The sequence below is a fragment of the Melanotaenia boesemani genome, chromosome 3 (assembly GCF_017639745.1).
Source record: "Melanotaenia boesemani isolate fMelBoe1 chromosome 3, fMelBoe1.pri, whole genome shotgun sequence".
NCBI lineage: Eukaryota > Metazoa > Chordata > Actinopteri > Atheriniformes > Melanotaeniidae > Melanotaenia > Melanotaenia boesemani.
The window spans coordinates 28,406,353-28,430,723 of record NC_055684.1 but is presented as its reverse complement, the minus strand read 5'-3'; the positions used below and the strand labels follow the sequence as shown (position 1 = coordinate 28,430,723).

General features: G+C 40.9%; 1 protein-coding gene across 1 annotated transcript; it reads left to right on the top strand.

Moving 5' to 3' along the window:
* Positions 1-1,429: 1,429 nt before the first annotated feature.
* Positions 1,430-24,047, top strand: wnk2 (WNK lysine deficient protein kinase 2). Its single transcript, XM_041980838.1, has 30 exons — positions 1,430-2,784; positions 6,531-6,703; positions 6,877-7,097; positions 7,661-7,818; positions 8,926-9,014; positions 9,209-9,428; positions 10,269-10,527; positions 10,832-11,139; positions 11,478-12,224; positions 12,629-12,751; positions 13,352-13,384; positions 13,585-13,701; positions 13,900-14,322; positions 14,506-15,174; positions 15,367-15,416; positions 15,542-15,704; positions 15,987-16,103; positions 16,220-16,390; positions 16,469-16,511; positions 16,626-16,781; positions 16,944-17,812; positions 18,015-18,072; positions 18,164-18,228; positions 18,581-19,170; positions 19,264-19,496; positions 19,587-19,817; positions 19,988-20,086; positions 20,911-20,955; positions 21,064-21,314; positions 22,024-24,047. The coding sequence occupies exons 1-30, from the start codon at positions 2,116-2,118 to the stop codon at positions 22,324-22,326; spliced, it is 7,653 nt and encodes a 2,550-aa protein (XP_041836772.1). The 5' UTR covers positions 1,430-2,115; the 3' UTR covers positions 22,327-24,047.
* The last annotated feature ends 324 nt before the right edge of the window (positions 24,048-24,371 follow it).

The following is a 24,371-nucleotide window of genomic DNA, read 5'->3' as shown; positions in this document are numbered from 1 at the left end:
AAAAAAACTAAGCAGAGTTGACATTAAAAATTGTTCTTTGACAGCGACACCTAAATAGCCGTATTTTAGCAACAAAATAAACAGATTCATGTGATGGATGGATGTCTGGTGTATCCTGCCTTCATCTGACAACAGCTGGGATAGGCTGAATAGATGGGACAATGACTATTTTAGCATTTGCCATAAAAACTCACAAAACTACAAATAAATCAGAAACAAGGTTTATAAATGATAAATAAATCAGATAATCAATGACAGCCTATGATTTTTTGGAAGAAGAAGAAGACATTTTACTTTATTACTCCCATCTGGGAAATTAGACACTGAATTTACCCATCTGTAGATTTACTACAAAGAAGTGGGTTGCCATAAAATCTACCAACAATATGTGGTTTTACCCCTCTCCTATAAATCTTGTCTGTATTTTCCAGATGTGTTCAAGCAAAGCTGACAAACCAGAAGTCTTTGGGCTTTTAAGCTATGTGGGATAAATTTATATATCATACACTACCAGTAAAAAGTCTGGACACATTTTCCAATTAGAGCTGCCTCTTAAACATTCAAAGCTGTCCCTGGTCAACCCAGGTTGAGCTCTGTAGAAAAAAAAAGAACATGGTGACTTTTAAAAATTCCTTCAATATAATTACCTAGTTTGTGACTACAGTTTAGGATGAGAGGAGACTAAGGTTCACATCAAATCATACATTATGTGGATTGCTCTAAGAGGAATACTGTGGGGTTAGAACATTTGAAAGTGAAATAAAGAGATTTTGTGTCACACGAGTGGAATGAGAATAGAGTGGATTTAATAGCTACAGTGTCTGAACGTTCCTCTATTGTGGGTTCTTGGGTTTTTGTGAATTTCACCGTGTGATGACATAATTAGATTTTTGTTGAACAAAAACCATAAGAAAATGTGCCGAAGCTTGCGATTATTTCTTTACTTATTTAATATTTTTTCATTGATAAAGTTTTATTGTTTTTGTTTTTGCAGGATTTAAGGGAAATCTCAATTTTATTATCCGATCACTTCCTGTGATAAATCGTAAATTCTTCTAAAACACATGGACTGAAATCCTCACTCAATGTCAACCTAAAAAAATGAATAAAAAGGAAAAAAAAAGGAGAAAATGACAAGTTATTGTTTATAATTGTACATCAGCCACACATGATCTAAATGGGATGCCGCTGCCCAAGCAGGCATCTTTTAAAACTGGCATGATCATCCCACCATTGGAGGTTTAGCGCGTCATGATGAGGGCGGCTGACAGTGTGGTCCATGCAGCCAGTGTCAGGGGAGGGTAGAGTGCTGCCTGAAAGCGTGCAGAGTTATTGGATACGTGTTGTTGCTAGGGGCGTGGGTTGTGTCATGGAAGTGATTATAGTTTTCCAAAACCTTAAGGAAAGAGATGGAATAGAGAGTGGTCATATCAGCTTGATGATTCACTGAGAGCCGCCTGATCCAACCTGAGGGGAACTGTGTCGCAGTGAGCGTAATCTGATAAGCGCTTCTATAGATCCAGGATGACATTATTGGGGAGGAAAAGTAGGTGAGGATTATTAAACGAAGATCACACTTGTCGGAACCGATTCAGATTTCCACGCGGAAGTGTTGCCATCCCAAGTCCGGGTAAATGAGGAGTACGTGCAGGGAAAGGCTGCTGCGCACTCGGGCGTCCCGTCCGTGATGTTGCTCTGGAGCGGCTTGTGCGTGGCACCATTTAAACATCCTGGCCTGTAGGCCGGTGATCTGTCTGCGGAGCATATTTTATAGTGTGCGCTGGATATCATGCAATGTGGAGGGAACTGATTTCGTGAGCTCATACTGGCAATGACATCAGGTTTAACTCGGATAACTCAGTGGTGTATTGCAGCAAGGTGGACCGGGGCGTGAGGTGGCGAAGAGCCATGCCTGCATCCTCCGAACTGGATATTTTAAGAGGATGATCTGTGTCCAAAAAAATATCAAGGCATTAGGCCATACATCCTGTGCAGGCGAACTGCGTCACTGCAAGTGTTGCAGGTAGACAGCAAACTCCCACCAGCTGGAGAGTAACGTGCTCGTCATCCTCCCCTGCACGATGTCACCGGTCAGTGTTTAACGATTTAACAGGGATGAATTCGGAGGAGGATTCAAGCAAAGATCCGCCACTGGGATCCACATTTTCCTCGGCACCGAATTTAGACGCGGATATTAATGCAAATGCCTGCAGGCCTGTGTATGAGAACGGGACAGACCACAATGTCAACATACAAAACTCAGCCCTGCGTGGGGCGAGTGACCCCAGCGCTTACCCCTCCACAGAATACCAGGGGCCGATTCGTCGGAGGTTTGTCCGACGGAGTTTATGGGTGTCAGACCACGAGGAGCAGCCGGTGGACACATCGGAGTTTATCAGCAGCACCCCGGTGCTCAACATCGACCTACGGACCATCGTTGATCGGAGTCGGACCCGGGTTCTGCACGGAACCCGCCAACAGGAGACTTCAAGCACGGAGAGCCAGGTGGGTCTGAAAGACAGCGCCACAGAGAGCGCGAGCGCAGACAAGGAGAGGGGTGACAGGGACGAAACCGAGCCCAAGGCAGAGGTGGTGCCCTCCGATGGCATTGGTAAAGCAGGAAGTGACGAGAACGAAGAGGAGCCCGGGATGAAGGCTGTTTCCACCTCACCTGGGGGGCGCTTCCTCAAGTTTGACATTGAACTGGGGAGAGGGTCCTTCAAGACCGTCTACAAAGGTCTTGACACCGACACTTGGGTGGAAGTGGCATGGTGTGAACTGCAGGTGGGTTCAGTCAACAATTCAGTTCACCTTCAGTAGACATACATTGTTTGCTTTAGTTGCCTTTTCTGCCCCAAAAGTTTAAAGTCAGTGAGCAACCTGTGGCTCAGATACCCAGTGGCTGTCACAAAATTAACATATAACTTTATTCACGTGTAGATGAAACAGTGAGAACATATCTCCACATTTTCAGTGAGCACCCTGATCCATCCTCTTATGGCCTTAGAAATTCTATCTATGGATCACTGCAAGCTCTAAAAACTCTTTTCAGATGCAGATTCTCGAAAAACAGCACAGCTGCGAGTAAAACTGATTAACTGATCAGCAGTTACAGGCCTCTGTGTTGGATGGGTTCCCACTGGTGACGGGATTTTTATATTAAGAGCCCACAGAGAAGCAGACTTTCAATCACTTATGTGACTTTTTTAGTGTCAGTACACAGTTTGCAACAGCTTTTCTTATTGTAATTCTTAGTCTCAACTTTGTAATTTTTACATCTACAAATATATCAGATTGCACCAAAGTCCCTATTCTCCACGTTGTCATTATACCTGAACTCAAATGAAGCAGTTCTGCTCTTGTATCTAAACAGGATCTATGTCAGCAGATGGTCTTAATAACATATTAATTGAATTAATTAGTCAGAATAAAAAAAAAAAATCCTATACAAAGTACATCAGATGGGATAATGCACAGGTCATATAGCTTCACTACGTGACAGCTTTCTGCATCACTAATCTGAGTATGTGGTAATCTAATGATCAGTTTAGATGCTATCCATGTGATATAGAGATTAGTCTGTAGACAGACCTGCGGACAAGGGCTGCCCTTTCAGGGCTCAACCTGTGATACACATTTTCAGTCTGTCTAGAGCAAATGTCTGGTCAGAGGATGACAAACGAAAAGAAAGTAAGATTTAGCTGTAAGAATTTTGTCTGGTAATGATTTAGCAAGACCATCGTTTTCCAGCACAAACACTGAATATCTGCTTTGTGCCGTGTTGTTTAGTCAAAGTATGACTTTCACACATGGACATATGTGAGCATCTAGAGATTTTACAGGGCCCAGAAACCTAAACCATTATATTTGGAATGCTGAATATAGATTAAATGATAATAAAGAGACTAATGTTTGTGAAGCATGAGGCATTATTTAATATTTTCAGTGCAGCCCTATAAAAAACTTTTTTTTGCCTTTTTGTTCTTGTAGCATTCAGGTTTGCTGTGTCAGGCCCCAGGGAATAATTGACAAAAATGCAAGCCCCACTCAATCAGTTTCAGACCTCCTGTAGAATTAAATCACTATTGTGCTTATCTAACAGGTTCTTCTGACAATTATATGCATTTAGTCTCCAGGGAGAAAGGCAATGGAAATTAGGTTTTCTTCTTTGGAAAATATAAACAGCTTGAAATACATGCAACTTAGCTCATTTGTACATAAAACCTCAATCAATCCTTCTAGAAATAATTTTCCAGTGCCACATCTGCTGCATCTCCTACTCAGTGGAAGACACAGCCCTGAACAGAGTTATGGGTAATTTATAGTTTATAAGTGATATCACATGCTTTCTATTTTTGTAACTTGTAAAAAATCAGTTTACAAATCTTCATTAGAGAATAAAGATGGTAAAGCTATGTCCACAGATTATTTTTCAGTGTTTTATTTATCATTTAAAAGAGAAACCAACTGCTGGGGTTATTTTAAAACACTTCTGCATTTTTAACTAAATTCCAAAAAGGACAATAATGTATTATATATAAGAATGTCACTCATCTTACATGGCGATCTGTACTGAAAGTGCATATGTGCAGCATGTGAGCTGCATCTGTGTGTCGTCTGAGCAGGTTCTTAGGGGAGATCTAATGATGATTCAACCATTCTGTCCCTGGAGATGAGGCCGTGTCCTTCAAAGCTTCTGTGTCTGTGTGGCTAGCTCACAAAAAAACAAAACAAAACAAAAAAACAAAACTGTTGTAACACCAGTGATCTGCCTTTAATGTCTGTATATTGTGTGTGTGTGTGTTTAGGGAAAGAACTAAGAATGAGACAGCATAAAATGCACTCATAAGATTTACAGTCAAGTTTGAAGAAGACATGGTGCCTGGTGTGGATGCAAATTCGACTGCTGTTCTACCAAATGATGAGCAGACATCTGCACAAGTTGTTTACAGAAACAGTACAAGCTCATAGCATAATTTCATAAAATACCCAAACACTACGCCACTTATAGAGCTGTCTTAAAGTTGTGCAGTAATATTTATCTTGTCTGATGACCAAGTAATGAATTGTAAACAGGATTTAAACCCCTATAGTGTTAGCCATGCAGATATTTATCTGGAGTGGGATTCTTGCTGATGCAGCCCTCTGCACCAAGACACAGCTGAGAGAGGGAAACAGCAAGTTCAGCTGAGGACATATGGTGCCTGTTCTATATGATTCAGAGCAAACACTCCTTTTCTTATTTAAACAGCAGTGCTTCTTCCTCAACACGTTGCATTTTGACATCAATATAAGTGCTACTAATGTACTTTCTTACTCAGTTTCCTTTGTGCATTGTCTTTGTAAAGCAGATTTTGTGTTGCCACACCCTGCTTAGCATATTGGATAATCTGTATGCAAATTAGAACATTGAACAACAGAGACATAATAAGTCAAGTGGAAGTATATTCACATTTAGTATGTAAGGGAGGTTAAAGTGGTAACATGCAGTGTAAGATGCATTTAAGTCTGCATTGTACAGGTCATCATGGGCGGTGAGTGAAATCTGATTCCTCAGTATCAGTCAATAGTCAATGCTATGAGTGGAGCATGAACTTATTATGCATCCCTGTCATTTAAAACATAAAATGCAGCCCAGTTGTTCCTTTTTGAAATGTGCCCAGAAGGTCAGCATATGAGAAAATCGTAAGGTCACACAAGTTGTTTTTTGTTTTTGTTTTTTTTGTCATGTCAAAGCCATTGGGTTGTATCTGCTCTCCTGACTGGAGAGAAACAGAAATGTAGAGGTTGTTTGCTATCAGCTGCTTTACTATTCATACAACACTTTGGGGAAGGCAGGGCCCAAAATATTGATCTAGTATTTACAGATTCACTCACACTTGTATAGAAAAACTGAAGCTAGAGTTTGTCTTGATGCAGTTTGGATTCATTTTTTTTAATTGAAAAAAAGAAAGAAAAAAAAATGTTCACAGTGTTTCCAATTTTCTGGTAGAATTTACATTATTCATCAGCAGCTCAGGTGACATTTACAAATAAAAAAAGACATAATCTCATTCTTGTTGGAAAAGGTGAATGTACCTGCCTCTGGATCACAACACCAAATGAAACAGGATTTTTACTCATCCGTCTTCTGAAAGCGTGATCATTCTACTCTGCTTCTGAGCTGTTTTAGTTTTGTGGTGTAAAAAAGTTATTGGTTCAGACCCTCATATTTATCACTCAAAATGCCAAAACTGTTTCCACTCCAAACATGAGCCTCAGGCAACAGAGTCCCGGCACCTGAAGCAAGGAGACTGTTAAAATTAGGTCAAAAGGAATAATTCCTTCTCCACTTAGAAAAAGAAAAACTCTTAGAAAATAAGAAAACACAACATTATGACAATTGCTCACTTCTTACTGCTTCACCACTTGTCAATGACTTCAATTTGATATACCTCTACTTCATCTTCTGAAGTGAAAAAGCTTGAAAGCAGTGATTAAAAAGACAGGAAAAGTTTAAGAAACTGATAATCTGTCTTTATTATCCATAGGAACGGAAGCTATCCAAAGCTGAGAGGCAGAGGTTCAAGGAAGAGGCAGAGATGCTAAAGGCTCTCCAGCACCCCAACATTGTGCGATTTTATGACTTCTGGGAATCACCTTTGAAAGGGAAAAAGTGCATTGTTCTGGTGACAGAGTTAATGACCTCAGGGACACTTAAAACGTGAGTGTCAATGTAAAAAAAAAAAAAACACACACCAAGCATCAGAGGCCCCAAAGGCTGTGTGTGGGCAAACCTTAAGATGTGAATATTGCCATTTATTATTCATTATTTTAAGGAAAGCAACCTGCTGTATGTTTGAGCAACTCTACTCTGATGTTTTACTCTTCTTGCAGGTATCTGAAGCGCTTTAAGGTCATGAAGCCCAAAGTTCTCAGGAGCTGGTGTAGACAGATTCTTAAAGGCCTCCACTTTCTTCATACAAGAACTCCTCCGATCATCCACAGAGACCTAAAGTGTGACAACATCTTCATCACTGGTCCTACAGGTTCTGTTAAAATTGGAGACCTGGGCCTAGCAACACTGAAGAGGGCCTCTTTTGCTAAAAGTGTTATTGGTTAGTCATCATTTGTTGGCACAATATCTTTCAGTAACTTATGACTAAGAGAATATTGCTTTTTAAACTCTGCAGCAACAGTTTTCTGGCTTCATGGGGATGGCAGAAACAAACAATGAAAGAAGAATTACATCTTTTGCAAAACAGTGCCTTTAATATGCAGATAATAAATGAGCGGAAAGTGGTTCTTTTTTATGCTATGAGAAAATGTATTGGTTCTAATGGAAGTGGTCACTTCCAGATAGCTACGTATTACGCCCACAGGCCCCCCGTGGTTACTAAATAGATAACTGAATATGATATGACAGTAACAAACATACAAACTGACATATCTCAATAATACTTTCTTGCTGCATGTGTGCCATTTTGGTCATGTTCCACATAAAATTCCTATAAACATTTTTCACCTCTAATTATATTAATGTAAGTGAGCAGTCTTGGAGCAAGATAATATATGTATTTTTAATTCATGCTATTAACTAATTTAAATGGTTTTAAATACTGATAACCTCCTGTTAATGTGTAGGCATAAATAATCAACTTCTCTGGTATTAATTTTTCAGGCACTCCAGAGTTCATGGCACCAGAGATGTATGAAGAGCACTACGATGAGGCTGTGGATGTCTACGCCTTTGGGATGTGTATGTTAGAAATGGCCACCTCGGAATATCCCTACGCAGAGTGTCAAAACGCTGCTCAGATCTACCGCAAAGTCACCAGCGTGAGTTAATGTTTGAGACTCTTAGAGCCCAACATCATTATTACAAGCTTCAAATTACTGGTAGATCAAATCAAATGGCTGCACAGCAGGATGAAAAGTCATCATTACTCACAATTTTAACATTCAAAATGTCAATATTGCAGATGTTTTGACACGAAATAAGACAAGCCCTGGTGTACTGACTAACATGCACAGGTGCAGAAATTTAATACACCTGGAATTGCACTACATACTAAAATATTTATTTATATATCACAAATATATAGTTATAGCAATATTAAATAAAAAATATCCCATATTGCAAATTTTTCTAATAACTCACAGCCCTTATTTCAATTTTCATTTTATTGCTACTATGTGAAAAGCAGGGTCTATTTATGGGAAGTGCAGTGGCAGCTTTATATAAATGAGTCTAAATCTCAGTCTCATCTTTATTTGAGTAAAATTTAGAAGACTCAATGGTGAACTATTTTTAAAAAATGTTGAAATGCTGACAACACAAAGCTATATTTATCTAAATAAGTCATCATTAAAATTTCTCAAATTGTCCTTAAACAAACCCCATAAAGCATGTAAAAATGAATAAAAACACATATTGTTTTAATAACTTTAAAGTGAGATGTGGGATGACCTTAAACAGCTGCCATTGTGGCTTCAGGTGAATAATAAAATGTTTAATGCTAAGCTAGTTCCGCTGTTGAAATAGGCTATATTTGGCTAAAATGCTAATTGCTTGCTAAAATGTTAAATGCAAAAGCCCCACAAGTTAAGAAAAGTCATGAACTTTAAACAATGTCCAATGTCTTTTACGCAGATAATAATCTACTATTTGCTCAGACTTTTCCGTATGCTACTCAGTAGCGGCATTAAATTCTTCCCTGGTGCATTTTAATTAGATTATTTTAGAAGATATTTCTCTTCCTGAACCCTTAAATCCCATTTGCACAGTAACATCCCTTTAATTCCCAGAGCAGAAACATTTGGGAGAAAATTTGGTTTTGAGAGTAATTAGTATGTTTTTTGCTCCCAGTCATGATTTACTCTTGTAACTGGTGCTGTTGTGAATGTGTCAGTTGGCGAGTTAAAACAAGCTGTTGTGCTTTTCAGGGTGTGAAACCTGCCAGCTACAGCAAAGTCAGTGACCCAGAAATAAAGGAAATAATTGGGGAATGTATCTGTCATAGGTGGGAAGAAAGGTAAGTGACTTTGACTTGGATTGTGATGCATTCTTTATGCAGGCTGCAGAGAATGATCCTTAACATGTTGCAGTGTTTTCTTTCTGCTCTTGCAGACCGATGGTTGGTTCTAATCTTTCTTTGTGCTATGCAGCATTACTGTAACAGTTACCTCTGATACAGGGCAGTATCTAGTGTTTATTTATTGCTTGCAGGTACTCCATTAAAGACCTCCTGAATCATGCCTACTTCGCAGAGGACACAGGTGTGAGGGTGGAGCTTAATGAAGAGGATGATGGAAAAAAATCATCTATTGCTCTAAAGCTGTGGGTTGAAGACCCTAAGAAGCTGAAGGGGAAATACAAAGACACGGGTGCCATTGAGTTTACTTTTGACTTGGTGAATGAAGTTCCTGAAGTGGTTGCTCAAGAAATGGTAAGAAAAAAAAATCTGGTTAGTGAGAAAATAAATAATATTATTAAAAGAAACAGTAAACTGCTGCATACTTTCCTTTTGACCATATGGTCATAACTTCATTACTGACTGGGTAGCAGCAGATTTTAAGCAGGCGTTGCACCCACTGGGACATTATGCCTTTTTTCTAGATTGCCTTGAGTCCCAGTGTTTTCATTATTGTTATTATTATTATTATTTAACATTTTGTTGCAGTGGTGTTGCATTACAGTGGTGTTGCATTACACAATCATCTTTAGGCTGAGCCATAGTCACACAATATACATACAGTATTTTTTATTGCAGATGTCAGTTAAAATTAATTAAAAGAAAACCTGTTTGAGAAAAATACAGAATTCCAAGCTGCAGGAAGCCACAGCAACAACGTGTATCAGTTTATGATATGTTATTAGCTAAATGTCATGGATGTGAATTTATTTAAGCCTAATTTGTTGTGTATTAGTATTTATTATTCCTCTGATTTCAATTAAAAATATTCTTCTATGAAAATCAATATTCTGTTGTAATAATACAGCCAAATTTTCCTTGCAACACATACCTGGGTCTTTTTATTAATTCTGGTGTAAATGGGACCTGGTCAGTGGTTTTGCAGGTTGGCGCCTGTAATGACAGGCATGAGGCATATATTGTATGGATTGAAACTGGAACAAGAAATGCCTTTCCATACAGGCTTATCTAAAGGCAGAACAATTTAGTGGTTCAGAAAAAGAGAATTTTGATTTATTGCACAAGGGTATTGAATTCAATCCTTGATGTATTTTATTTTTAATCTGAGGCATTTATCTAACTTGTGTCCTGCAGGTTGAATCAGGATTTTTCCTGGAGTGTGATGTAAAGATCGTTGGCAAGTCTATCAGAGACCGTGTGGCTCTAATCAAGTGGAGGAGGGAGCGGACTGTCTCCACAAATGGAAACAGTGATATAGCTGTGAAGAAGATGCAGCAGAACCTGCTGCAGGTGCCTGGTACCAGCATACCCCAGGGAGCCACACTGGCCTCTACAGATTATGAGGACCAAGAAACTCTCATCTGCACTGTGCCTGTCACCATATCTGCCACACGTAAGAATCTAAAAGTAGAATTAAACCTGAGACTACTGTAAAAAACATCACTTCTATGCCTAAAGGAGATTACATAGATCACATTTTAAATTGGTTTCTGCTGGGCTGACAGAGAAACAAACACTGGAGAGCTACAGTGTCCTAATTAAAGTGTTCAGACAGCATCACTCAGCATTTAATTCAGCATTTTATTCCAATTAGAGGTTTCACGGTCTCCCTCTCATACTGTCCTTCCATGTTGTTTATCCTCTCTGCAAAGGATATCATGATGAATTATTTTGTTTTATTTACTCTGTTATTACAGCTGATAGTGGTGTGAGCTCCACCATGCAATTAGATGATCTAAACAATCAGCAGAATGGCACCTACCAGTCGCTACCAGAGCCTGTTTCCACAGTTCATATGGTCTGCAGTCCTCCTGCACAGGCTGAGCCCCATTTGCAGTCGGGAGCCTACCAGCAACGCATAGCACAAGCCCCACATGAAAACTACTCACATGCATCCACGCAGTTACACCAGGGAGCCTACCAGCAAACCACAGGTCAGCTGCATCCTGGGGCCTTTCCACAGCCTGCAGTGCAACTGCACCAGGGGCCTTATCAGTGTCCAACAGTGAGTAACTGCAGTATTATTTCAACAGTAGCTTAATTTCTTTCCTTCTCTCTCTCTCTCTCTCTCTCTCTCTCTCTCTCTCTCTCTCTCTCTCTCTCTCTCTCTCTCTCTGTCCTGAGTTGTTTTCGCTAATATCTAATTTTCTATTTTCTTTCTTGGATTGAAAACCTGTTCAGCGTCACAACAGTGATCCTTTTGTATGCCATGACACTCCACTCATCACTGAGAGCATCATGTGTCTTAGGCGTGGCAGCACCTCCTTGGTTGAGATGTTACAATGTAGGACACACTCGCTCACTAAGACAATAAATCAAGGTTCCTGCCTGTGTCCATTTCAGGACCTGGCCTCTTCAGATAACTCAGAATGCCCAGTGCATGCTGCAGACTACCTATACGCAAATGCTGCTCAGAAGCCATCATTATCATGTCCTTTCTTGCCTCCGCATCAGCACTCTACTCATGACTCAGCAATTCATTTTGATTCACCTCACCTTCCTCTGAAATTACAACCTCCCTCAGAGGTCCGTCTGAGTGTGCCACGCAGCCCACAGCCCCACCACCATCGCTGTAAAGCTTGCATGTCTCTCCTCCTCAAGGACAGGACAAAGGGTGGCGGATCGCTGGGCCACAAACGCACTTTCTCTACATCCACCCAAACTTCTCCAAGCTTACCCACATCTCCTTATCTGCCAAGGTCTTCTCCAGCCACTCTGCCTTCTGTTCTGGCCTCATCTTCTACCCCATCACCAAACAGTCAGCCACCCACGGTGACATCACCTTCCCACTTTTCTTCACCCTCACAAGGGGTGTTTCCACGGAGTTTGTATGAAGGTGGAGATCTCAGCCTTCTCAACTACTGCCTCCATCACATTGTCAGTCGCAGGACCAGCTCCCCCACCCTTTCTGATAGGGGATGTGTCAATCATCTAAGGCACAGCCCTGGAGAAATTAGAGGTACTACTTCTTCTCTAACTGAGCCTTTAGACAAGAGTCTGACCCTGGATGCTCCTTTCTGGTGCACCCCAAGTCTGGACCGGAATCTGCTGTTATCACCACTCAACAAGGAAAGCAGACCAGATTTACTGGTAGGTTAGAGAAGGAGACTTCATGTAGACCAGACATGGCTCAGCAGCTGCAGCCGAGTCTACCAGCTGCTTCCCACCTTTTAACAACCAGTCTCTGCTCCTTCCTAATCCACAGCAATTGTTCCATTTCTAGTTTAGTTTGCTTCACTTATACAGTGCTTCCCAATGAGCTAGATGTCTGTGTGATAGTAGATTAATACTGAAACTTACCTTTTCCATTCCATTCATTCCAGCATTGAAAGCACCAACCCCTAAAATATCCCTTTATTCTTTCTTACCAATAACAACCCCTGCTTTTAAGCGCAAAATCTTGAACTAGATTTGCTGTAGCAGACACAAAGTAATCATATAATACCTAAAAATCACTGTTTAATAAATATGGTGTCTTCTGTGTTTTTTGACAGACATTTTCTGCTCCAGCAACACCAGGCCCTTCTGTGCGTCCAAGTAAACAGACAGCACAGAGCTTCCCAGCTGTAGCCCCAACTCTACAGACACAGCTTACTGCTCAGCCCAGCCAGGAGCAGGTACTGCACACATCTAACTGTGACTGGCCACATCTGTACAGACAGACACAGAAAGCAGAATTAGAAAGCCAACATTTGAAAGCCATCCCATGCAGTTCAGCCTGGCAAGCTCTTATAAGTATAAATCCTTTTGGATTGAACATCTCAACAAAATGTAATCCTGTTTCCAAAGGAGTTGAGGCACTTAATAAAATGTGAATAAAAATAGAATATTGGCATTGATAAAATAAAATCTGATTAAATCAGATAAGCACCACAGACTTTTTGTAGTGTTCTTTGATCTCCTTCCTAGACACTTTTTTGTAGAGTCCACTGTTGCCAAGTAGAGGACTACTATTGCCACAAAAGGGATGTGTCTGTTCTATAAAATGATTGGGGTAGGTGGTAAATGTAATAGTAGCATCTACGTAAACACTAAGATGCAGGTTTTTCCAAACGAACATCACATTGTTGCAAAATGAGTGTTTCTCTGTTTGAATCTCAATGGTTTTTAATTTGTAGCCAATCAGTATTACGGTCACACTCTATCTACATTATGAGCATGAGAATGTTTATTAATTTGCTGTATGTTTCCTTCCCATTTGTCTCTCCTCCCTTAAGCACCAGTTCCCACCATCTGCCATGCCTCTTCAGGTGGGGCAACACACTGCAAAAGAACACAGAATTACAAGCTGTCTACTAGCTTGTGTCATTGTGGAGTACTTTGAACCAAATAACTTGCCAGTTTAATTAAAATTTTGTTTTCTTGTTCCATATTCAAAATGCCTACTCTGAAAATGAACAAGAAGAAGAAAAAAAAACATTTAGAATTAATGCATGATTTTGTTCCATAGCTGTTTTCTGCTGACCAGCCTGTGTCACACCTGAGTCCTCCTGATACCTCTGCTAGCTTTACACAGTCAGTCTCTGGTGCTCCTCCCCAGCTCCTGCCCCTGCAGATCAGCACACAGGTATGATGTGGTAGTATTAGTGACGAAAAACAAGCTAAACATACAATTTGGTTTGAAAAAAACAAACAAAAAAAAACATATGAAATGTTAATGCACATAAAGTTGTAGGAGTTATCCACAAGGGTCCTGTGTGAATGTTGTATCTACCCACTGGCTGTCTTTGTTCATTTTATTTCATTTTCCCTTTTTCTTTCCCAGTTTCCCTCACCATATCCTGTAGTTCAAACAGGGAGCCACATGCCCCCTAAATTTTCCCCAACTCCTCTGCCGTCTGTCTACAGCAGCAGTGAGACTCCCATGTCTAGCTCCTACTACTCACCTTTACCACACCTTCCCTCCCTTCCTCTCACCCCTCATGTTATCCTGCCATCTGTACCTACTCTTGGCACCCCTCAGACTCCTCTCTCCACACCTCAGCATGTGCCCAGTATGACACTCCCTGTTCCAGTTCTTACTATGGCCATATCCCCTGCAGTGCCACAGCAGCAGGGAGTCCTTCTCACATCTCAGCCAAACCTTGGTAGCTTCCATTCCACCCATTCCTTGCCTCTCTCTCAGGTGCAACCCACCCCATTCCCCGCCCCCAATCCTGAGCAGGAATTGGCTGAACAGCCTGTCCAGGTGAATATTAAACTCACTTTTCACTGTAATGATTCGGTCTTGAGAAGTCTGTAACAGTAAGGTGGTAAAGTGTCCGTGCCGTTGAGGTAATGCATGCAGGGCATGCATGTCCAGATTCAGAGGTAAGCAGTTAAACTGATGGGCATCTGCCTAAATGTGTTGTTTTTCATTTTCTTGTTACAGGTGATTGCTCCACATGGGAATCTGGGAGATGTTCACCTTTTGGCTACAGCTCCACCTGTTTTGCTTGCTGGTCAGATGCCACTCTGGGGAAGCAGAGCAGATACAGAATCTACTGTAGTTGGCCTTGACATATCTGTTGATCCTACAATTTCACCGCCAGCTCCAGTCCCAGCCCCAGCCTCAATATCAGTTTCAGCCACAGTCCAAGCTGACACTCAAGCCCCAGCGCAGACTCCAAGTTTGGTGCAAGCACAAAATCAACCTCCTGCCTCTGTATCTGTTCAAACTACAACTATGCCTCAGGCACCAGCCTCAACACTTCTTAAAGCCCCAACTTCAATCCCAATGCAAGCTTCAACAACAGTGCAAACTACAAGCTCAGCCCCGGTTCATGCACCAGTACCTGCATCAGGTCTTATTGTAGAACTAACAATGGTGTCTTCTGTAAGCTCAAATGCATCCTCTGCCCCAGGCCCAGTACCTCTCACCCTGCCAGCCACAGTTCAGTGTGCAGCTCCTGTCACAGCTTCAGCAACCGCTCCTGTTCTGCAGCCCGCTGGCATCCAGACAACAGGCTCAGTGCCTGAGTGTGCCAACCTGGCTACAACTCATCAAAACCTAGAGACAACATCGGCCCTTAGCACCCTTCAAAAAGAGCCCTGTGTAGAGGTAGGGATAAAGCCAAAATGTGTACTTTTTCTCTGTAATACTGATTTTTTTAATTACTGGCAAATTCCTAAAAAGCAGTACTAAGTAGGGAAGCAATGAAGCAAATACCAACACACATCACATTAGGTATAAAATCAAACCTTTACCAATGACCTCTAACTGTTTTACACTGAGCCATTTTTATGTTTTCAGGATGTGCTTCATGATAAATCGTTATCATTATCCAGTTTTGCCTATGACAGGTGTGTACCCAGTTTTTCCCAGATTTAGTTTGTTTCCATTTGTTTGTCTGAATTAAGTTTAATGCCATGAAAACGTGGCACCACCCTAGAGGTAGTAAAAGATTTCATATTGTTTTTTTCTATAGTGTCAGCTCTGATGTAGCATCTGGGAAGGAAGCAAGTGATGGCTATGAAAGCTTTGCTAGTGGGAGCAAGGTGGATGGAAAACACAGGAAACACCACCGCAAGTCTGCCCGGATGCGTTCCAGGCAAGAAAAGATCAGCAAGCCCAAGCTGAGCATGCTCAATGTGAGTCATGAAGTAATTTGTGGTAACAAAAAAAAGAAGAACCCTTAACAATCTTGTCTTGTAATGTGACGTTTCCATAGGAAATACATATACATATATATATATATATATATATATATATATATATATATATATATATATATATATATATATACATATATATATATAATACATGTTAATACACGTTATGATACATATATATATATATATATACATGTTTTTAACATGTCAGCATGACAGGAAACAACCTAGTTTAACTGCTGCCCTTCCATCCTCTCCAAGGTTTGTAACACTGGTGATAAAATGGTCGAATGCCAGGTGGAAACTCACAACCACAAAATGGTGACATTTAAATTTGATCTAGATGGAGATGCTCCAGAGGAGATAGCCACTTATATGGTTAGTTTAGCCTTTGAAAATTTAAGTTTTTGCTTTACTTAATTAGCCTTATTTATTTTTTAATGTATTTATAATTTACATATCATTTTAACATCTTTACAACTGATCGTCTACAGGTAGAGAATGGTTTCATCTTACTGTTAGAAAAAGAGATCTTCATTGACCAGCTGAAAGACATTATGGACAAAGCTGAAGACATACTGAATGAAGACATAGAGGGTGAAAGGCACACAACTTTGAGTTGTAGTCCTCTACAAACCCAGATATCTGAGGGGCTAGTTGGAGAGGTAAGAAAGTATTAGACGTGTGTACAGATGCAATGCATAATCAAAGGACCAAGCTCACATCTGAAAATCTGTCTATAGACTCAGCAGCCTGGAGCACCTCAGCCTGTTTATCAGCAAAATGGTAACACAATATACTCTTTCAAAAATGTGTGCATATGCATGTCTGCTGAATACTTTGCATTCACACTGACTCATATGAACTTTTATGGCTCTTTCCTGAACTCTTGGATTGCAGTTCTTCATACAGGAAAGAGATGGTTCATAATCTGCCCTGTGGAAGAGACACCCACATCCAGTCAGGAGACACCATCTGATGGGACAGCTACGCAGTCACCTGGGAGCTCAGCCACTACCCAGCCTGCTGACAGCGTCACTGCAAGGCCCTCTAGAGGTGACTGTCTCTACATAACAATGTCAGCATGATGTCTGGCAGCTCAACAGAACAATGGCTCTACCTTGTGGTAGCTGAATGAAATATTCCTTTAGCTCTGAAGACTGAATGAAACTAAAACAGATTGAACATTCCAGCTATTTGTCTTTTTTCATCTTGTAGAAGAGGGATCATCCTCTACAATGTCTGGTGGAAGTGGAGGATTCTATGACGTTTATGGATTTTGTAGTCCTCCGATAACATCCAACACAGACCCACTCCTGTTGGCTACTCTTTCACCTCCTGTGTCTGCACCCCCGACTCTCCAGTCAGTGTCATCAGTGGAGCCTGCAGGCAGCTCAATGCAGCATAGTGTGCACCAAGCTCAGCCAGCCAGAGCTCATGCACTGCCCCCATCATCCCCACATACATCTTTCCCAGTGGAAGATTCACAGGGATCCCCTCTGGGCTCCATCTCTCCTATCCATGCAGCCCAGCAGATGCCTGATTTGACACGTCCTGTTTCTATTGCTGATGAGGTGCCCTGCTGTCCTCTGGTCATGCCCCTGTCCTTGGATGTGAGCACTTCACAAGCTGGGTCTCCTCTCACTCCTCTTCCCCTCCAGGAGCCGGGCTCAGCCAAAGAGCCACCGTCTGTCTCCTATGCGCCGGCAGCTCGCAGCGAGTGGCCGCAGCAGCCTGTGGTGCTCCATCAGCCTTTTTCCAGTGTGGGAGGGGCCAAAGTGTCCTCACTACCCCAGAGCCCAGCGCCATCCCAACATGGTGTAGGGCCCAGTGAGTCTGATGGTGAAGGACGGCTGGGCCGGGGAGGCTTTGTTGACAGCACTATTAAAACTCTGGATGAAAAACTAAGGAATTTACTCTACCAGGAATATGCTCCCATGTATCCATCAGGTAGTGCCGCAGAGACACCAGGATCTGGCACAGAGTACATCCAATCTCCTCCTGGCCCAGACAGTGCCACGGGAGGGTCAGGAAACAGCACACCAGGGCCCATAGGAGAGGGGCGCTACAGGACAGGAGAACAGCTGGTAAGTACAATAACACGGTCTGCACAAAATTAAAGCTTTTGGTATGCTCAGTTGTGTTATATGTAATATTAATACAAGTAAATATTATTTACCTAAAAGATCATCAAAAGAAGCGCACTGCCTAGCTTTAATGAAAGCATTTTGTTGAATGTTTACTTCTTAGTGTCTTAATTTTATTCTCTCATTCTGTCACGTCCGTAAGCCTCAAATCCCTGAGAGAATGGACAGTTTAAGTACACTGAGTGACTCAGCCGTATGTGGTACGTCTAGCATAACACAACAGGAATAATTAATTTTCAACTAGTTGTAGATGTTTGTTTCTTATTCACTGTTCTGGCAATTTTTCTGTAGCTTCCTTCTCAAGAAGAAACTTTCCTCACTCTACATCCTACTCTGGAACGAGAGGTCGATTTAAGGTGTGAAATCAATGTTTTTCTCTTTAAGTGGAACATAACATCTCCATGTTATTTCAACCAATTTATTTCCACAACTTAAATTTTGTGATTTTCATCCTTCCCCTTTTGAGGCCATGGGGGCAACAGCTTAAGCAGGGAAGCCCAGATTCCTTTTCCTTTTCCGTTCTTCCACTTTATGCATATTCGATTATTTAGATTTTTTAAATTTGATATATATTTTGAACATTTAAACCTAAAGTTTAAACCTAAGAAATAAACCCCCTAATTGAGTTGACTTGTCTCTCCTTAATCAGTACCATTTCCTGTTATGGATGCATCATGGTGTATAAATCACGTTCCTTCTTTTTGGTAGATCATGTCTGTTCCTCCTGAAGTGGCCAACAGACAAGATGTGAAGCAAAGAAGTTGGAGCAGCGCCGCCTCACCTGCACATCCTGTGGAATACAATGAAGACCATACTCAGGTGGAAGCCATGACTACCCCTACCACAATTGGCCGTTTCTCTGTGGTGAGCACTGAAGATGACATCACACAGAGGACCCGTTGCAGCCGCTACTCTGCCCCACCTGATTTCTACCTGGACACACCTCCTTCCATGGCAAAGCGGGGATCGCTGCCTCGCGCCCTGACCTCAAACTCTGTCCCTGTGGATGTTACGGTCCATGCTCGCTTCCTCTCTTCAGACTCTGGAGCAGAGAGCAGCCCTGCAAAGCTGGCTCCTGCCACACCATCCAAACACCATCACTCTGAGCGCAGAGGAAGTGATCTCATGAAGAGAGCAGTGGCCTTTCTCCGTCGCACTGGTCGCAGCAGCAGTGTACAGAGCTCTGACTCACCAAGTAGGCATGGAGGCGTGCACGGCTCAGCCTATGCCAGCAGCGACAATGACTCAGAGATGGAGGACTCTGACATACAAAGGGAACTACAGAGACTCAGGGAGAAGTAAGGTTGACCTTCTGCCTTTAATATCTGTTAATGAGATATTTGTCATTTAGCTTGTAAGTGACCATTATATTCCTGCCTTCGTCCCTGCAGACATTTGAGGGAGATCTCAGAGCTGCAGGCCCACCAGCGAGGGGAAGTGGAGCTGCTGTACCGCAGACTTGGCAAGGCTCCTCCTCCAGGCCTTGGTCTCTCACATGTTGCACCACACACAAGTCGTAGAAAGAGGTCCAGCAAGCATAGACTGAAACCAGGAAAACTTCTCAGCCCTCTAGTTCAACAGTTTAGAAACGTCACAACAAAAACCAATGATTCCAGTAGAGCCAGTGAGTTCCCTTTTTTTGTCTCTGGAGCAGTATAATCCATGTTTTTAGCAAGGGTAGGGAATAACACCATTCTCACGCATGTGTGTTCAGGTGCTGCTGCAGCTGCAGGTGAGCCCACAGTGAGTTTGAATGGTTCTCCAGGCAAAACTTCTTTCCCCACTCACAGCAGGGCACGGTCATGCACCAGCCACCTCCCCAGCTCAACCTCAGAGCCTGTGCAGACTCAGCAGCCCTGTTCTCTCAAAGGGTCTTTGTCTTCTGATAATATTTACGCCGGACTACATGGAGATGGCACTGGCACACAAGTTCCCCCTGGACAAGGTAACACCTGCAACACACACCAGAATGGCAAAGCTGAACAGAGTTCTTTTGTTGTTATTTAAAGCAAGGAAAACAGTTGTGTTTTTCTTTTTTTAAATAACTTGGGGTATTTCAATGTGGGCTCCTCTTACCCTTTCATCTTCTTTTTCCCTTGATATCCTCCTCTACAGGCTGGTCTAATTACCCTCAACCATCTGAGAGAGTGACCTATAAATCCAGTAGCAAGCCTCGAGCTAGATTTCTCAGTGGGCCTGTGTCTTTATCTATCTGTTTGTATCTCTTCTCTTCCCGCATAGCTTCACCTTTTTGTTTTTCATATTTTATATGTCTACCGCAGATATTTTTTTCTTTCTTTTCCAAAATGTTCTGCTCCACTGCTGGGTTTTCTTTTGGCTCATCTCACCTTTATTACTTGCCTTCTTACAGTATGTTTTCTTACACAGACATTTGGATATTGCTTATTCAAACCTGTTTCTAAAATCAAGATTTTAATTCAATATTTTTCTGTTTGAGTAATTATTTCAAAAGTCATTTATATATATAGATATATTTTCTCCAAATTTGCACCAAAAATTTTACCTAGTGCAATAGTAATAATAAATTATTTCTACTTGTTATTGTTTATTGGCCCATTGCCATGTTTCATACAGTTTGAGGTTTGGATAATCAAGTTTCTGTTTAATAGTAATGAGCATTTAATAGGCCTTTAACTTAACTGTCTGTTTAACTGATACTTGTCCACTTTGATCTTTGTGACTTATCCTCTTTGCATTACTTGTATATGAGCCTTTGCATGGCAAATGCATCTAAATCTACTATGATTATTTACTTTTCCACCTCTTTTTCTGCTTTCTATCTCTGTCTCCTTAATGTTCTAGAAATGTACAATGAAACAGCTCTCATCTAAAACATCATGCATGAAGTTCTTAATATATCCATTATCATGTTTAAGGGGTCTGATTACTTTCTTTACCCATTTCTAAATGTGGTGATGTGACGGAAATAGTTTTGTTTGCACTGCATCCCGGCCTGAACATTACTGCCTGCTAATGTGGCAACAATTTCTATTAAGTGATTTATTTTTATCTTGCAGGGTCAACCCTGAAGCGTTTATGTCTTGGTAAAGAGCGAGGCAGCAGTATGTAGTACTACAGCAATTCAACATGAATTCAATCAAAATCATGTTACCTTTATCAGTCCAATCAGCTTGTGGGATTATGGTGTGTGTTTGTGTGTGTATTCTCAGGATCTGGAGCTTCAGCATCAGGAGGTGTCAATCAGTCGCAGCAAATACAGAGTGGTGTCACACCTCCTCCTCATCAGCCTGTGATGGGCTTGGCTCAAGCTCAGGCTAATAATAGCAACAACAAGTCGGGCACATACAGTGGCACTTCCATGAATGCTAATGAGAACAACCTGCCTGAAGACTTTCAACGTCTGATGGACGACTGGGCCCAGGAGGTTTTAATTGTCGCCCACCGGCCTCGTACCAACACCGTGAGTATCCGTGGACTGCAGCTCGGGGATCAGGATGTGCCTCCATCACTTGAGCAGCTTGCTAGTTCTTCAGATCTGAGTTTTGTGGTTATTTTCTAACAATTTAGGACATACACTGTTTTCAAAATATTTGGGAGGCTCCAAACGAAATGATATAAAAGATACTATATCTGTTTAAAAAAATGCAAAAACAATATATCAAATGCTGGAAGGAAAAGTTTTTATCTTTTAATAAAACATCTGCTCATATTCAATTTGATGACAGCTAATTAAAAATGGGACATTAATAACAAACCATACACAGGTTTTGGAGAGATGCTATCATCCAATACACATATTTTTCCAGAGGAAGCTTTGTAAGATAAAACAAAATCACATTTTGCACATATTACCAGCGTGACTCTGTTTAAAAGATCAGGTGCTTGTCTGATCAACCTGCCATCATTTTAAAACATTTGGCTCATTATGAAATTAACAAAAAGACAAGAAAAGCATTGAGCTGTTGAGCAGTTGAAATTTTATAACAAACACGAGCTGAAACATTTCAGCTATTTTCAGTTACATGTAGAGTATAAAAGTTTTGCAAATTTCTCATTTTCTGTACATTTTGCACAGCATTCCAATGTTTAGTTTTTCCAGAAATGGAGTCATTTAATCTCTCTGGGAATGAGTGCTTTGTGTTTAGTTTACATTACTTTGTCATTTTCAGGCATCATCATGGACAGCCCCAAGTTCAGAAACTCACACTCGGCCCCCATCATGGCCTGACAGTCTTGGGTCAACAGTGATGACCAGCCCATCTCCAATTACCCATCACATTTATCCTCTCCACTCTCCTGCTCCGTTCAGAGCCTTGTCCTCTCCTCTTTCTTTTAACCAGTGGCCTGGGTTTATTTTCCCTGTCCCTTCAGGAGTCTTTGCCTTTCCTCATGTGCCCCCAGCCCAGGATGCCAACAACCCAAATCCAGCATCATCACATCAGCTGACCGACCCTAAAACAAGGACTCTCTAATCTGAGTAGAACTGTGTCTTCCAACTATTACCAAAAAAATACCCCACTGTAGTTCTAGTCAATCTTATGTGCATAACCTACATTGTATATATTTAACCAGCATGTATGTAACTACTTGTACATACTCCTCTCCATTCTTGAGTTTTATGCTGTTTGTTTAATTTGTGTTGACATACCTCATTTCCATATTATAGTATATAATCCTTTAGTTCAATCTTGGAAGGAGGACTGTTAAAGGTGTATATTAAGTCCAATCAGGATAGAGAGTAGATACTTGCCATCATTTATGGATGTGCATTACCATTCACTGAATGTACATAATGTACTGTTAATTTATTTTATGTTTGTATAAATAGTTGATGTTTGTGTTGCTCATGTCACCCCTATATATAAGCTGCCGTATGTATATATGACATCTTGTTATTCTGTACATAGCCCCTGTGTTTGTGCAGCCAACATTAGATAATCCATAGATTGGTGCTGCAGCAATGTGTCTTAATGCAACATCATATTAGCCATGCCATCACTGTGAAGACTTGACCTTCTGGTCATTAGGACCTGTTGCTTTCTCAGCTCTCTCAGCTCAGTCTAAGGACAGGTTTCATTCTTCATCTATTAAATGCTTCCAGCACAAGCGCTTGAAATATCCTTAAGAGATTTGAATGAACTTGAATTTAATCCTCAGGTGCAAAATCACCTGTGAGAGTGCCTTGAATCGCAGTTGCAGTTTTCTGAAGAAAAGCATTTAGACTCAAAGCAGAAAACAGATATTCTACACATAAATGGCTTATTTGTTTTTAACAATGAATGTGAATTGGCACATAATTCATTTAGTAGCGAAGCGTAACTAGACACAAAAGTAAGAAATTATTTAAAAAACACTATCCAAAAATGAATTGGGTGTTACACTTATTGTATGCTTTTCCTTGCTCACTAAGGCTATATTGATCGTGCCACCACCTGCACCACTGCCTGCATAAATACACTGATATTCTGAATGTTCACAGGTTGATGTGGTGAGCCACAGGGGGATGTTTGCATAGAAACCACATTACAAGGGGGCTGAAGGACTCAACACACGGGTTAAGGTCATAATCGTCCCATACCTCTTCTAATGCAAGCTGTAGCTTTACAAATTGTTGCCTTTGTGGATTTTGAGTAAATATTGGGAATGTTGTTTGATAAATGTTGATAGTAAGATGGTGATGATAAGAATGTTCGGGACGTGTCTCTGAGAAGCCACATCTGCTTGACATGTTGTTTGTAGTAATATTGTAGGTTTTTCAAATTAGTTTTATTAGATTATGGACACACAAAGTCTTTGGGCTCATGTTTCCAGTTTCATGGCTATTTACAGCGTCAAGAAAAACTGTCCATTAAATTCTCTCTAATTTATATAATGAGCACAGAAAAGTTTGCAAGAAGGATTTGATATGTTCTTGTATTCAGAATAAAACCAGGCTATTCTATGGTTAAATCAGCAGTTTGGTATTTCAGTTTATTTGATTGTGGGAGCCACAGGACAAAGAATCATTATCCTAATTTAACAGAGTTTGGCTCCAAAAATGGTGGAAGCTAAATTTGTCATGACCAGAATAATTTTTTTTCTTCTTCTTCTTTTTTAGTCTGAAGTTCTTTCCACAGCCAGTCAGGATATTGTTCAATAGTCTTCACAGACTAAATTGTACTCCTTCAGTAAATAAAACGTATCCAGTTTAAAACCATTCCTTGTGTGCAGTATGAAAATACTTTGAAGCTGATTGTTTGTCTTTAAGGCAGAATTTCTTAATTTATAACAGATTTTCTCCTATGCAGTTAGTTTCTTAGTGCTCTACGCTGCAACTTCTGTCTTTAAATTTCTAATGCTTGCAATGAAATCTAAGTGTATTATTGCTTTTGCCTGCTGTATCACCTGTTTTCCCAGCACTTTGCTGACCGTGTCAGACTGATACTCTCAAAAAAGCTGTACAGACTTGAAAATATTAGAAATAAATTTTTGCTTGACAACATAATAATTAGCCACATTCTGTTTAATTAACAGTGCA

What these genes read in the sequence shown, in the direction of transcription:
- wnk2 (XM_041980838.1), top strand. Translation starts at nt 2,116, where the DNA reads ATGAATTCGGAGGAGGATTCAAGCAAAGATCCGCCACTGGGATCCACA. An exon ending in TGTCATAGGTGGGAAGAAAG is followed by an intron (nt 9,015 to 9,208) that starts GTAAGTGACTTT and finishes TATTGCTTGCAG; the next exon opens with GTACTCCATTAAAGACCTCC. An exon ending in TGGCTGAACAGCCTGTCCAG is followed by an intron (nt 14,323 to 14,505) that starts GTGAATATTAAA and finishes TTCTTGTTACAG; the next exon opens with GTGATTGCTCCACATGGGAA.